Below are 13,336 nucleotides of genomic sequence, written 5' to 3' on the forward strand. Positions count from 1 at the left end.
ATTGGGAGGCGTTCGCACAAAGTACAGACAATATATTTAGCAAGGCCAGTCCTATACCTTCCATGCTTAAAGAATTTCTTTCTCTGAGGAAAATCGTTATGAAGTCACCGTTGATGCCTTCTGACAAGAAGTCTTTCAAACCTGTTTCTGTGTGCATTATTAGGGTATTAAAATTCGATTTAGCAATTTTTAAACTGACACTTCAGTACATGTAGCTGCACATTTCAAGTATTACCTTTTATTTTTCAATATATAAACTGTTGCTCGGCCTAACTTTTCCAAGCTGTACAGTCATGGTAATGCATGTTAATTTACTACATCGTGAAGAAATTCCTTGATGATCTCCAAATCCGCCTGAAATTAAAACTGAATATGGAAAGCCATACAGCAACAATTATCTGATTGTGAAATTGTTGCATAACATTCAAGAATCGGGTTTAATTTAAAGAACATTGCAAAATACTGGAACAATGAATTTTCTTTTTATATTAGACTGAGTTTGTCATCATTCACATTTACTTATAGACATACAGTAGCATATAGCTGCAACATGTATTTTCCCCGAGAAATAACTTTTAAAAAATTGCCAATTGTGTTAATGTGAAGGTCAACAAATAATTGAAACCTGCGGCCAACAATTGATTGAAATCCTGTTATGGACATGCTGACAACAGACCTTTTGCTCTGTACAGCACTACATGTGATGTTTATTGCTTTGTGACTGGTTGTCATGTTTCGTAGCACATGAACTTGCTAAGTATAATATTGTGAAGCAGTTATGCTTAGTGGTTTGAACCACGCCAAACTGAATATTAAATAAAGACTGTAATTAGTTTAACTTATTTCCGCACTTTGATTTGTGTATTACACATCAATGAAATACTCCCAGCCAAATGAAAAATGTACATATTGAAATAGCATGTTTATCAAAACATACCTTTTTTTGATTGGAAATATAAACAGATTTAAATAAAATCAGTGTAATTAATATGCACATACTATGATGTACCTGTCATACTTTTATGTCAAACAAAATGAAGTTGTTCACAACTCACAAGAATTTCAAGTGTCTAAAATGCTTCGCGAGGGAAAGATTGGATTTTTCAAAAAGGGCACTCAAACTGCTTTGTCAATACAAACGGAGCAATCTTTTCAGCAAATCTGAGAATCTTAAAGCAATGCGTGTGCACTGTACAACACAGAAACTCAACTTTTCAGAACACCAACTCTTGAAATGAACACTTGAACACTTTCAATAAATACTTTTGGGGGATTTTTGTAAAATCATGTTTAGAAAAGGCTGAATTTACCCTCTCCGGAACTGTCGACGTTAGGGGATCTGGACCCACCGAAATTGAAACTGAAGCCAGCGGCCGGGGATCCTCTCTCGTCATTTCTGGCCTTGTCGGCTTTTTCTGAACCTCCGCCGAATAGTGACAGGACGCCCCCTGGAGGCCTGGAGTGGCCAGTATCCATAGGGCTGCCAGGCCTTCCAAAGATGGCTATGATACAATAATATCCCAGAAAAAAAATGTAAAAATTGCAGATCAGGAGACGATAAAAGTTCATGAACTTGTATCAACTAGTCCATGGAATATAATATGCAGATTTGGCGATTAGTTATGCAATACACTTGCGTCTTGGCCTTTGGATTCCGACATGCAATGGGTGCCTTCTATCATATCCTTGGTACCCAATGATGTATGTCAGCTGACAGCTATTGACCAATTAGGACTGTGCATTGGAACAGGGTACCCGAGTACCCAACCGTTGATGTCAGGAACCGGTTCCAGATTATGGGATCGGGTACCAGTAACCAACTTTACAAATTACTTAGTAACTTCTCAGACAATGAAAAAGAAAGGTTTGAATGTCATTTGTGGGGAATTTTCAAAAGGAAAAACAGGCTTCATGTGAAAACAAAACATATTTCATGTTTATGACGCACATGAAAGTTGCAATTTACGCCTTAAAACTACCCGTCTTAAGATTTTGAGCACTTTTGTTGTTTCAAAAAAAAATTTTTGTCCAAATTACAAATGGTCAACTCTGTCTTTAAACACCCCAATCAGATTAGTGTTTATTTCGTTGGATGATTTTGATGTTTTTTACCTCTGACTTTAAACTTACATGCACCAGTAGGATGTGACGACACTTGGTCTCTGCTTGGACCAAAGATATTGGTGGGGGTGTTGGAGGCTGGCTGAATGGCTCCACCCATCTTGGGGTATGGAGAAACACATTTGGTTAAAACATTCAACCGCACTTCCAAGTTAAATTCTTTTACTGTTTAAAATGGCTTTACTCTATGGTGTCATTATCCCCACAGCTGTGAAATTGATGAAGAGTGCTAATTTTGAAGCAAATTTGAGTGCATTTACCCCTAAATGTAAAATGCTATGGATTTGTGAACACCACATTTGCGAATCATCGTGTGTAGTGGTGGGATAAAATCCAGATTTTTTAAAAATTGGGTTTGAATTCCACTATTCGGTTTGTATTTTAGAAACCGGATACTCAAAACCAATCTTTAAAAAAATATTGCCTTCCAGTTTTTGTGACACAGGATAAAGAAAACAATTGGACCATTCCCAAATTCTGCTCCATCATCTCTGATTTCAATCAAATTCAATTGCTAGCGGTCTTTTTTGATTCATGAAAAGCCTGCCCATTTGACTTATCAGAGAGTTCCCACCCATTTGTTCAACATTACACCTCTGACGTGTTTTTGTAAAGGCCCGGTGGTCATTGAATCCCACAAACTATACCCAATCATTGCAGAGGGCATTGCACGCAGCACCTAACTCGTCACTTTTTCTCGGCATGACTGTAAACTGAATGGGAGCTTCTAGTAAAATCAGATAACCGTTATAGAATAACCAGATCTCAGCAATAGTAATGTGCATGTTCGTACATGTACGAGAACCAGTGCAAACGCAGAATTGGTCCTTCCCCGAACGTAGTGCCATCTACATTTCCCACATAACACATGCTAACAGTGACCATGTATTAGCACATAATCGTTTCAATGTTACAAATTCCTCAACTCTTACCCCAGAGAAGAAAGACTCGAAGAAAGGAGAGTCAAAGTTTTCGGAGGAGGAGGTTGGAGGGTTACTACAAGACTTGTCCGCCACTTCACCCTACAACAAACAAAATGAGGTTAATTAAATAAAAGATACCTTTTTGAGACTTGAGTTACAGAGCTCGTATCAGGAGCTTGCAACACCATCACGGTGTCTAGTACTGCACCTGAACCGCCGAACCGAACTAAGGAATTCTATTGTCACAATTCATTTGAATAGCCTGTTACTTAAAATAAGTTGGTGGGCTAATCATCCTTACTTAAAATAAGTTGGTGGGCTAATCATCCTTACTCGCAGCTGAGAAGCTGAATTGCCAAGGACGTGGCTACAACAAAGTCGAGCCGTAGGCTGCCATAGGTGCCTTAGGCTGCTGCCATACGACCCATGTTTGACCACGAAGCACAGCCAGAGATCGCAAGTGTTGCTGTTTGTGGAGGGAGGAAACCGGAGAGTTTGGAGAAAAACCCTCGTGGCACAGGAGAGACTCAACGAACAACTCTACTCACATTATGGTCCGAGCCGGGGATTGAACCTGGGCCACATTTGTGAGAGGCTAGCGCTTTACGCACTATCCACCCATACTTGACTCAAGAGTGGAAGATTTGTGATTGACTTGAATGAGGAATTGCGAAAACTTCATTTCAACTTAGCTGACTTCAACTTTTGAATTGACTTGAACACAATTGAGACACCTACATGTGCATTTGCATCCTCGGCGGAACCAAACATGGGCCTGAATGAGTAAGAGAATCCAGGCGACTTGGCCATCTCCTGCAGGCCCTGCAGATGAGTGTCCAGATCAAAGGGGCTTCTCGGGGGCAGAGACATGACTGATCCAGGCGTGCCTGGGTCCTGGAAGCTGGTCGGGTCTGTAGCCGGCGTCACTGGGGCTTCACTCAGAGATTCGTCTACTGTAAGATTAAAAGGCAAGGGGTGCTCCATCATGTTGCAGGGGCGGATCCAGGTTTCGATCAAGAGGAACGTTAACTGCCAAGAGGGGCGTTTGCAGGCATTTGCTGTGTTTTCTTGCACAATTTTTTACTTTTTTATGCAGCCGAAGAGGGGGTTTTGACCCCTGTTTGCAATTGATTACACACCTATGAACGGGTACAAGCCAGCGAGACTGGTTCCCTCACCTTACAATTCCTCGACAACTTTAAATTGCTCCGTTTCATCTTAAGTGGGGTCAGGGAACCAGACTACATAAACATGATTGTTTTTCTTGGTTTTTCCAGCATCTACGAACACAAAGCTTCAAACAAGTCAGTGTAAAAATATATTTGCGATAAAATACTAACCCCCCAAATCCTTCCTTTTCTGAAAATTACAGCAAAACTAAATGTTGTATATTCCCTTTAAAGTCACTTTTACATATTACTTTTTGTCACAGTTAACGGGAATACTTGTTATTATAAATGCACACTCCAGATATGCCAAGAATCGATGCAAATTATAACTTTGAAGTCACGTGCTGCACTAAGAATCTGTCAACAATTAGAAAAATTTTGCACATGCCTGCATCATCAGTTCCTCCACTTTCCTCCTCCCCACTGACTTCAAATCGGCCCTCTGTGATTGGCTCGTCCTGCCGTGGGACTGCTCTCTGATTGGCTGCTTCCGCCCTCTCATGGGCGGAGACTGAGGGTAGGGCTGGTGCTTCCTTGGGTACAGGCGCATCTGAGGACTGTTGCACCATTGCCTGCGGTTGCATCTAGTTTGGAATGTCCGGTTTTGGTTTTGTGAAATAAATGGAAAACAATCATTTGGGTAATACATTGTACATGTATTTGTTTTATTCAAGTATTAACCCTAACCCACCTCACTCCTCCAAAATCCTCCTGGCGGTTTTGGAGGATTCTAGAGGATTGAGGATGAATGGTGATTGAATCAAATGAGGATTCTGGAGGATTGAGGATGAATGGTGATTGAAGCACATGAGGATTTTGGAGAATTGAGGATGAATGGTGATTGAAGCACAAGAGGATTTTGGAGGATTGAGGATGAATGCATTTTGAGGCAGGACTGTCTGATGATTTTGAAGGATTTGGCGTTGGTTATCCTTCATTTAAACACGAGTGCAAAGTTTTGGGATGAGGAGGATTTTGGAGGATTGAGGATGAATGCATTTTGAGGCAGGACTGTCTGACAATTTTGAAAAATTTAGGCGGAGTTGCAAAATTTTGGAGGATTTTGGAGGATTTTGGAGGGTTGAGGATGGTTGTAAGCAACAAGGGCCTAGGGGGTTAGGGTTAAGCTATTTTAAGGAATTGCAGTGTGAACCATAAAGGCAGGAGCTTCTTCCCACAAAAGAATGGGTACCACAAAGTAAACTACATGTGCCCATCTAAAATTATCTTTGGACCTTTTTCGGATTGGAGGAATGGCTTTTGAACAACGAACCTGAGTTTTATTCACACTCTCCGCTGGCATTCTGAGTGCAAATGGCTGCGGCACATTCTCAGAGCTGCCGCTGGCACTATCGGCCGAGAGTCGAGGGGATGCCAGGATCGGCATCTGCAAGTAAGGCGGTCGCCGCAGCGGGCTGGCTGGAACCGCAGCTGCCGGCCTAACCATAGGACTCTGGATGTACTGGGGCGGGGCTCTCCTGGTGGGCTGCTGAAATATCGGGGACTGTGGGGGAAGGATCTGTTGGGGTGTGGTAGGAACTGAGGTTTGCTGTTGCCGTTGCTGCTGCTGTGCCTTCAGCTGCTGCAGTTTGTGTTCCTGGTACAGCTGTTGTTGTTTTTGTCTGGAAAACAACATGTGAAAGTAACAAAAAGTTTTTTTCTTCAAATATTTTTGACATTTTGTTTACAATCAAGGCAGCAGTTGCATATTTGAAATGGTTCAATTAGTACGAAACACCATAACTAAGCAATCCCGCTGTGACCCAACCTGTGTGCAGTGATTTTCTCAAATAATAGTCCAGTAGCGGATCTAGATGGGGAGTGGCGGGGGTGACACCCCCTGCCCCTGTTCAGCAATGTTTTGATACTAGAAAAAGAGGACCAAAAGTAATATATGGAATGCTAAAGTTCCTTAATTTATTTTCAAATTGCCTTAGAATGCAGGAGAGAGCATGGTAGACTCCAAAATTTTCTTGGCACGCCTTTGATCAACCCCCCTTCATATCGAACCCCCGTTTCCTGAAAGCAAGATCTGCCCTGACGTCTCCAAACTAGACATATGAAACAAGATAATACCGGAGTCTTATATAGCGCATGTACATGTATCTACCAGCAATGAGGTACTCAAGGCGCTGAAAATTACGTCTGTTATTAGAGACATGTGGATGAAGTACATCAGAAAATATGATAGCACCTTTATGAGGGTTTACAAGGTGCTGCCGCGCATTAAGCAGCCACTGTTGGAAACACCGGGGCAAACCCCTTCTCTTAGCGATAAGTGTTACTGGGTTCTTTAACTTGCATTACACAACACACGGGACCTGAGGGCTTTACGTCCCATCCGAAGAAAGGAGCAATGATGGTAAAGTGTCTTGCTCAAGAGCACAAGCACTATATTCTCACGGTCAGGATTCGAACCCATGTACCACGGCACACGAGTCGAACACTGTAACCATTGGACCACAGCACCCCTAGACTGAACAGGGCATATTTTAAATGGGTATTTTGTTTAGACTGAGGATGTCTGATCCAGGTCTGACCTCTGCATGACCCCTGGTCTATTTTTAGACCAACATGCGACCGCAGTTCTATATATACCTCTCCAGTTCTTCCTGGCGTGTCTTGTCTTCGGCCTCTTTCAACTTCCTCTTGCGTTCCTGTTCCTCCTTTTCCTGTCCTCAAAAGATTAATTATTGCTTAAAGCGGACACCGCGATGATTATTAGTCATAAATGGTTACTCACACCCCTTCATTTGTGATAAGATATGTATAAAGTTGTGTTTAAAAGTTTAGACTAAAGTACATGTACATCTTTAATGCCTAGAAGTTTGTTACGAAAAATCCTAAATGCATAGTTCATAGTAATGTATTTAGAATAAAGGCAGAGATGCAATTAAGTCAATCACAAGTCAAATAATTTAAAGTCAAGTTTAAAAGTCAGGCCCAATTTCATAGCTGTTATGATTTTCTGCTTACAGAGTCTCTGTCTATTGCGCGGAGACCGTAAGCAGTAAGCACAGCAAAAGAAATGCTTACCTCAGATGAAAAAGTTACTTAAATTACTGACTTAACAATAGAAATTTCCATATGCGCAACCATTAGCACATCCACGCAGTGAAATAGTGCTTAAGTTTAGTAAACTTTTCTGCTATAGTAAGCTCAACGTTTCTGCTTACTAACAAGCAGCGCCATGAAAGAGCGCCCAGGTCTTAGATCAGCCACAAGCTTCATGAGCAATGGGATTAATAAATGACAATGGAATGCTGTCATGATTCATTTGAACTGCTTGTGATTGGATACCGTATGACTTGTGATTGACTTGTGATTGACTTGTGATGACTTGATTAACACTCTGGCTAAAGGTTTTATATCTTAAATAGATATGTAGGCTTGGCCGGTTTTAAACAAGTCCGTTTAAGACCGGCTGGGGGAATGGACGCTGATAATAGCCCGAGCCCCCAGCAGGTCTTAAACAGACTTGTTTAATACCAGCCAAGCACATATTTATTCTCATCATAAATACATTTCGGTAGAAAGTCAAAACAACTCAACAATTATACATTTCCAACTTTTTTATTTAACAATTTCACTTCATGTCTTCTGAAACACCACTCTGGCTATGTTATGGTATGTGCCTCTCGTGAGTAGTCATAAACAACTCCTTATACGGAGATTGGTGCGCACTGTATGATGTGGCGCAGAACGCAGCGGTGCCGGTGTAGTGTCAATTGAGGACTCTCGAAATACAGATTCAGTGGTAGTATTGTGTATGCCTAAGTGAAGATTGTGAACGTTCAACCAATAAAAGGTTAAAAGGGACCAGATTTCATAGGAGTCCAAAATTTCAGGTGACACTGTTAAAGTGTTAAAAACCAGCAAGCCGGTGTTTTATCAAAAGAACAGCCATGCAACAGGCTCTCTACCAATAGGAATGGGTAAACTGTCTTAGGTATTTATGAATAATGTTTAAAGAAAGAAAACCGTGATAAAGTATTAAATGTAAACAAGTGAAGTTTATCCTTTTTGCAAGAGGCACAAGTCAAGTGAAAGATCCTTGAAGATCGCAGGCCTACCTTTTGCAGTCGGAGTTGCTTTTCTTTCCTCTCTTGTATTTTCATCTTTGCACTGTTGATTGACCTCAGTGTCTCTTCCTTCTGTCGTCTAAGATCTCTTGTTCGTACTGCAGCCTTGGCTCTGATGCCACACTTGAGTCAAGCCGTTTTCAGATCATTTTATTTGAATATAAAGTTACTTACCCCAAGTCTATTATTTTTTCTTTAGTTTATCCGGAAAAAATATATTTTGGTTTTGAATTTTTTTTTTCTAGAAAAACAAAACTTATTCATTCATGAGATGTATTTTTTTATTCACTTATATTCACTTTTGAATGAGACATCAAACAAAAACCCTGTCCACATTTATTTGTGCAATATTTACTTTATAACTTTTGAATTTTTTGTACCCAAAAAATCATTCTGACTGTTCTTTGTGCATAAAATGGGCCAAAAGATACCCAAAATAAAAATGTATTTTTAGAGAGAGGGTTGAAAACATCCAAAATAGAGATGAAATGGAGTTTTTTGTTCATAAAAAAAAAATACAAATTAAAAATTCATTAGGAGCAAACAAATTGAGTACATGAGTAGAACAACTTCAACAAAATGCTGATTGTTTTTCTTTGTTTTATTAATTTCATTTACAAAAAAAACAAGCATTTGGTAAGAAAGCACGAGAAATTCACACTCTGAACTAGTTCGCCGAGTGTTTTTTAAAATCTGCATTCATGGTTTGGAAATTATTAAGAAGGCTTACAAAATGAATACCCTTGTCTTATTTAAAGATATAGTCCATCATTTGTAATTTGTGCATTTTGTTCGTTTGAAGCAACAAAAGTGTTCAAAATCTAATGACGGATAGTGAACAACTTACTTGATGAAGTTTCAGCTCAGCTTCAGCTGTATATTTCGAGAAAAACAGCATTCTAGGATCTCAATTTCAAATCAAAAGTTGCTGAATCATGTTTTGAATTGTTTTGAATTGCAGCTATACGCGATGCTGCGCACTGATCCGACGAATTATAGCAACTGCGCGCGCCTGTGCGTCGTGCCAATGCTTGCGCGCGCTGCGCCGAATAACAAAACGAACTACTAATTTAAATTTTCCTACGGTGTGTCTGAAGACGTACCTTTGGAAAGGCCTTCTTTCGTTGATTACTTCAAAATGATAGCTTGCCAGAAAGATTAATTTCACAGGGAGTTTAGTCCACTTACTATCTTTCAACCAAGTATGTTTTTCAACAATAAATACGCCAGTTACTTTTTCGGATGGCTGCAAATGATGGACTATAGCTTTAAGGCAGAGTGTATTTTTGCACGACGCTTCTTTTTTTAGTTTTGTGTAAGGATACATCTGGATGACCCAATCGTTCAGGCTTTTAAATGGCTTTGGAGCTGTTAAAGGAAAACGAGAATTTAGAAAAATTGAGAAGGATAAGATACAAATGTAGGAAAAGTAATATGTTTGGGGGTAATACAACAATACCAGCAATAACATGATAGAAATTGAGCTGTTATAATTTATAAAAAGAAAAATTGTTTGAAAAATGTCTGTGAAAAAAATTGTCATCTTTGTGAAGACATTGCCAAGAAATTTAACTTCACAGAAGAAAACGCTGACCCTGGCATTTTTACCTTTTGTGGGATGTCTCAAATGGGCGTAAAATGCCGAAATCTTCAAAATACCACAATAAACACTACAATTCTGTGTCAGATGCTGTCTATAAAGCCTTCCTGCTTTTCGTTTTTTGGGGGATCGGAAAATGGATTTTTGAAAAATTCTTCTACCACTTTTTGTACACTTGTCCTTTAAAGCACCTTATGAAATGCCTTTCCCGTTTTTTTTGCTATAAGCTTACGGGGATGGGGGGGGGGGGCACTTCATCCTACCGTCTCCCCCCCCCCCCCCCACAAAAAAAAATCGTACCATTCTTTTTCTGGTCTTCTCTCTCCTGAATGGCTGCTTCTAGGGACGTGACTTTGTGCTTTGATTCAGTCAGTCGCTCCCTCGTCTGTGCCACCTGCTGTTGCCACTGCCTCAGCTCCACAGCCAACGCTTTCTCCTCATATTTGGCCTTGTACTTGTCCCAGATGGACTCGTAGTGCTGCAGAATTCTCTCCTGCTCGGCTCTGTGTACAATAAAAAAAATCCACATAGGTGTCTTTTTGTACATATTAATATACACAATTATTGGGCACTAACAGTGGCGTCAATTCATGCCATGGGGGATGGTGGATGACCCAAATCCTAATATTGCCCAGTCATGGAAATTTGAAAGCTTTTTTTTGGGGGGGGGGGCTAGAGGGTGCTGTTCATGATACAAATGTACATCTTATGCCAACTGGCTGCTTACAATACATCAAGACGGTGCATTTAAAGCTTACGTGCTGTTCGTTCTCCGTTTTTCAACAGTTGGGCTTTTAGAAAGTTAGAAAATAGCCTGAACTTTTATTTGGGGGGGGGGGAGGGGGTGATCCAATGGGCCATGGGTAAAAAAGTGGGGGGGGGGGGATTTACGCCCTTGGGTACCGGACATATATTTTTTCACTGAAAACAACTCAAACATGGGGATTTATCTAGGATATTAGAAATGCCCATTTCCTAGAACAGAAAATTGAAAATGGGGGGGGGGGGGGTGTTGAACAGGCAGGTGTAATGTTTACTAGGGACAGCTTAGGAATACAAATGCACAGCGTTTCCATATATACCATTCTGTGGTTTCCTCCAACCACTAAAACTGTACATCTGCAGTGCCAATGGCCAATTCTCCTTTTCTTGTGAAATCAAACTTACTGTTGGACTTGCCACTTGTCTTGCAGCTCATGTAATTCTTTCTGTGCCGTTTCTTGGTTCAACACCAAGGCAAGATAATGATTCTTCAAGCTAAAAAAAAGAAATTGGAAATTTAAAAAAGGTACTAGGGGATTTTCCTTCCTTAATCATTTCATTTGTTATTTCAAAGTTGACACTGGAGAGTAGTTAAATTTCCAGTGTTACTGTCAGGTCAATCAATCCCAAGTCCATCTCAAGTCGCTCGCACGTCCAGCCCAAGTCCAGCCCAAGTCCATCCGAAGTCCATCCGAAGTCCATCACAAGACATCACAAGTCCATCTCAAGTCCATCACAAGTCCATCACAAGTCCATCACAAGTCCATCACAAGTCCATCGCCATTCAATCACCATTTAATCACAAGTCAATCACAAGTTCACAAGTCAATCACAAGTCAGTCACAAGTCCATCACAAGTCAATCACAAGTCCATCACAAGTCCATCACAAGTCAATCACAAGTCCATCACATGTCCATCACAAGTCAATCACAAGTCCATCACAAGTCCATCACAAGTCCATCACAAGTCCATCACGAGTCCATCACAAGTCCATCTCAAGTCCATCACGAGTCCATCACAAGTCCATCACAAGTCCATCTCAAGTCCATCACAAGTCCATCACAAGTCAATCACAAGTCCATCTCAAGTCAATCACGAGTCCATGACGAGTCCATCACCATTCAATCACAAGTCAATCACAAGTCAATCACAATTCACAAGTCAATCACGAGTCAATCACAATTCACGTGTCAATCACAAACTCAAGTCCATCACAAATCCATCACAAGTCCATCTCAAGTCCATCACAAGTCCATCACAATTCAATCACAAGTCAATCACAAGTCAATCACAAGTCCATCACAAGTTAATCACAACTAAATCACAAGTCAAAAACAAGTAACCTAGTCTCAAGCTGTTGGGTCAACAAAACATTCCTTTTTGGACTTAGGAGTTCTACATGTTCGGATATTAAGGGACCTTATTTTGTGATTTGTCTTGTGATTGACTTGTGGTTGACTTTATTACAAGTGTGCAAACATCCATCCTTTTGACCTTTCATAAGTCTCCTTGTTGCGACAAAACTGTTGATGAGCTGCCTTAGTCTCCTCGTCCAGCCTGGCTGTTTCCTCCTGTTGTGTTTTTGTACCCATCTCTTTCTCAATAGTGGCTGCTTCAAAGGCTAACAAATAACAGAATATTAAACATAATTATTTTCTCTAACTTCTTAAACTTACCCATTTCTGAAATTGGTGTCTTTCAAATTTCAGCAACTAATTTTTGATGTGTATTTTCTGTCAGATTTGAGACACAAATCTGTGGGAATAGTGTTGCGTGAGTTGGAAATTTGAGATGCTGAATATGTAGTTTTAATTCCACAAAGCACATTTTACCAAAGTACATTTTTGCCAAAGCACTTTTTGCTAGTCTCTAAGCCTCATTTGTTTTCTTTTTCTTGACTTAAGTTTAACAAACCTGCTGTCTGTTGCTGTTCCTTTTGTATCTCATGCTGTTGTTGTTTATTCTCAATTTCTGTAACACATTGGGGAAAAAAATGGTGAAGGGCAAAGTAAAAAAGCTGTTTCTTTATTCAAACAGGGCACTAACTTCAACTTTGTTGGTGTCTCTAATGTTGTTATAATAATAAACCAAAAGTCAGCAATAAGGCCGAATAAAAAAATAAAAACCTGTTTAGTGTCACCACCCGCTTCCTTTTGGAGGCCGCCTCCTTTTTCCCTTTTTTTAATTGAAAAAAAAAAATTGATAAATTTCAAACAGTGACATCCTTTTGGCCTCTTTGTCTGTTGCATCTAGCTCATATAAAGCTGGTATGTTATTTCGTGAGTCCAAGTGGGGGCCATTTTTAAAAAAAGAGCTAGCGGCCATCTTGAAAAAAGGCAGGACGCTAAGCATGTTTGTTTTTATATGGTAAAAACTCTAAAGCAAAAAGGCATGGCCATGACAATGCATGTGTTCACAGATTTGTTTCTGACTTTGGGGAGAAACTTACCTAAGCTCTGAAGAATTTTGTCCAAATCAGCCAGACCAGAATCCACGAGGGCCATGCTTCCTGACGCCATGGTAAAGCAGGGTGTAATTATCAAGGTCTAGTCTATAGGCGCCGGGCAGGCCAAACGTAGTTTACGCAAGGCCTTAGGCCTAAGTAAAGTTTAAAAAACTACGATATAAACATGGATAACCAAACGAGCCTGACTGCTGTGTAGAGTGACGAATTCCTT

At 40.3% G+C, this 13,336-nt stretch overlaps 1 protein-coding gene across 1 annotated transcript; it reads right to left on the minus strand.

The window, feature by feature from the left end:
• Positions 1 to 210: 210 nt before the first annotated feature.
• Positions 211 to 13,186, minus strand: LOC119732654 (DNA ligase 1-like). Its single transcript, XM_038206280.1, has 14 exons — positions 13,108 to 13,186; positions 12,573 to 12,629; positions 12,153 to 12,279; positions 11,063 to 11,152; positions 10,196 to 10,398; positions 9,621 to 9,663; positions 8,287 to 8,407; positions 6,812 to 6,885; positions 5,487 to 5,835; positions 4,602 to 4,797; positions 3,783 to 3,994; positions 3,054 to 3,143; positions 2,131 to 2,221; positions 211 to 1,502 (listed from the first exon to the last, which is right to left on the minus strand). The coding sequence occupies exons 1-14, from the start codon at positions 13,175 to 13,177 to the stop codon at positions 1,291 to 1,293; spliced, it is 1,935 nt and encodes a 644-aa protein (XP_038062208.1). The 5' UTR covers positions 13,178 to 13,186; the 3' UTR covers positions 211 to 1,290.
• Positions 13,187 to 13,336: the final 150 nt, after the last annotated feature.

This window comes from Patiria miniata, unplaced genomic scaffold (assembly GCF_015706575.1).
Source record: "Patiria miniata isolate m_02_andy unplaced genomic scaffold, ASM1570657v1 HiC_scaffold_24, whole genome shotgun sequence".
Lineage (NCBI taxonomy): Eukaryota > Metazoa > Echinodermata > Asteroidea > Valvatida > Asterinidae > Patiria > Patiria miniata.

Excerpts from the sequence above, each read along its gene's own strand:
- LOC119732654 (XM_038206280.1), bottom strand. The coding sequence starts at position 13,177 with ATGGCGTCAGGAAGCATGGCCCTCGTGGATTCTGGTCTGGCTGATTTG. Across the intron at positions 12,630-13,107 it reads CAAAATTCTTCAGAGCTTAG|AAATTGAGAATAAACAACAA; the intron begins GTAAGTTTCTCC and ends AATGTGTTACAG. Across the intron at positions 6,886-8,286 it reads AGCAACTCCGACTGCAAAAG|GAAAAGGAGGAACAGGAACG; the intron begins GTAGGCCTGCGA and ends TTTTGAGGACAG.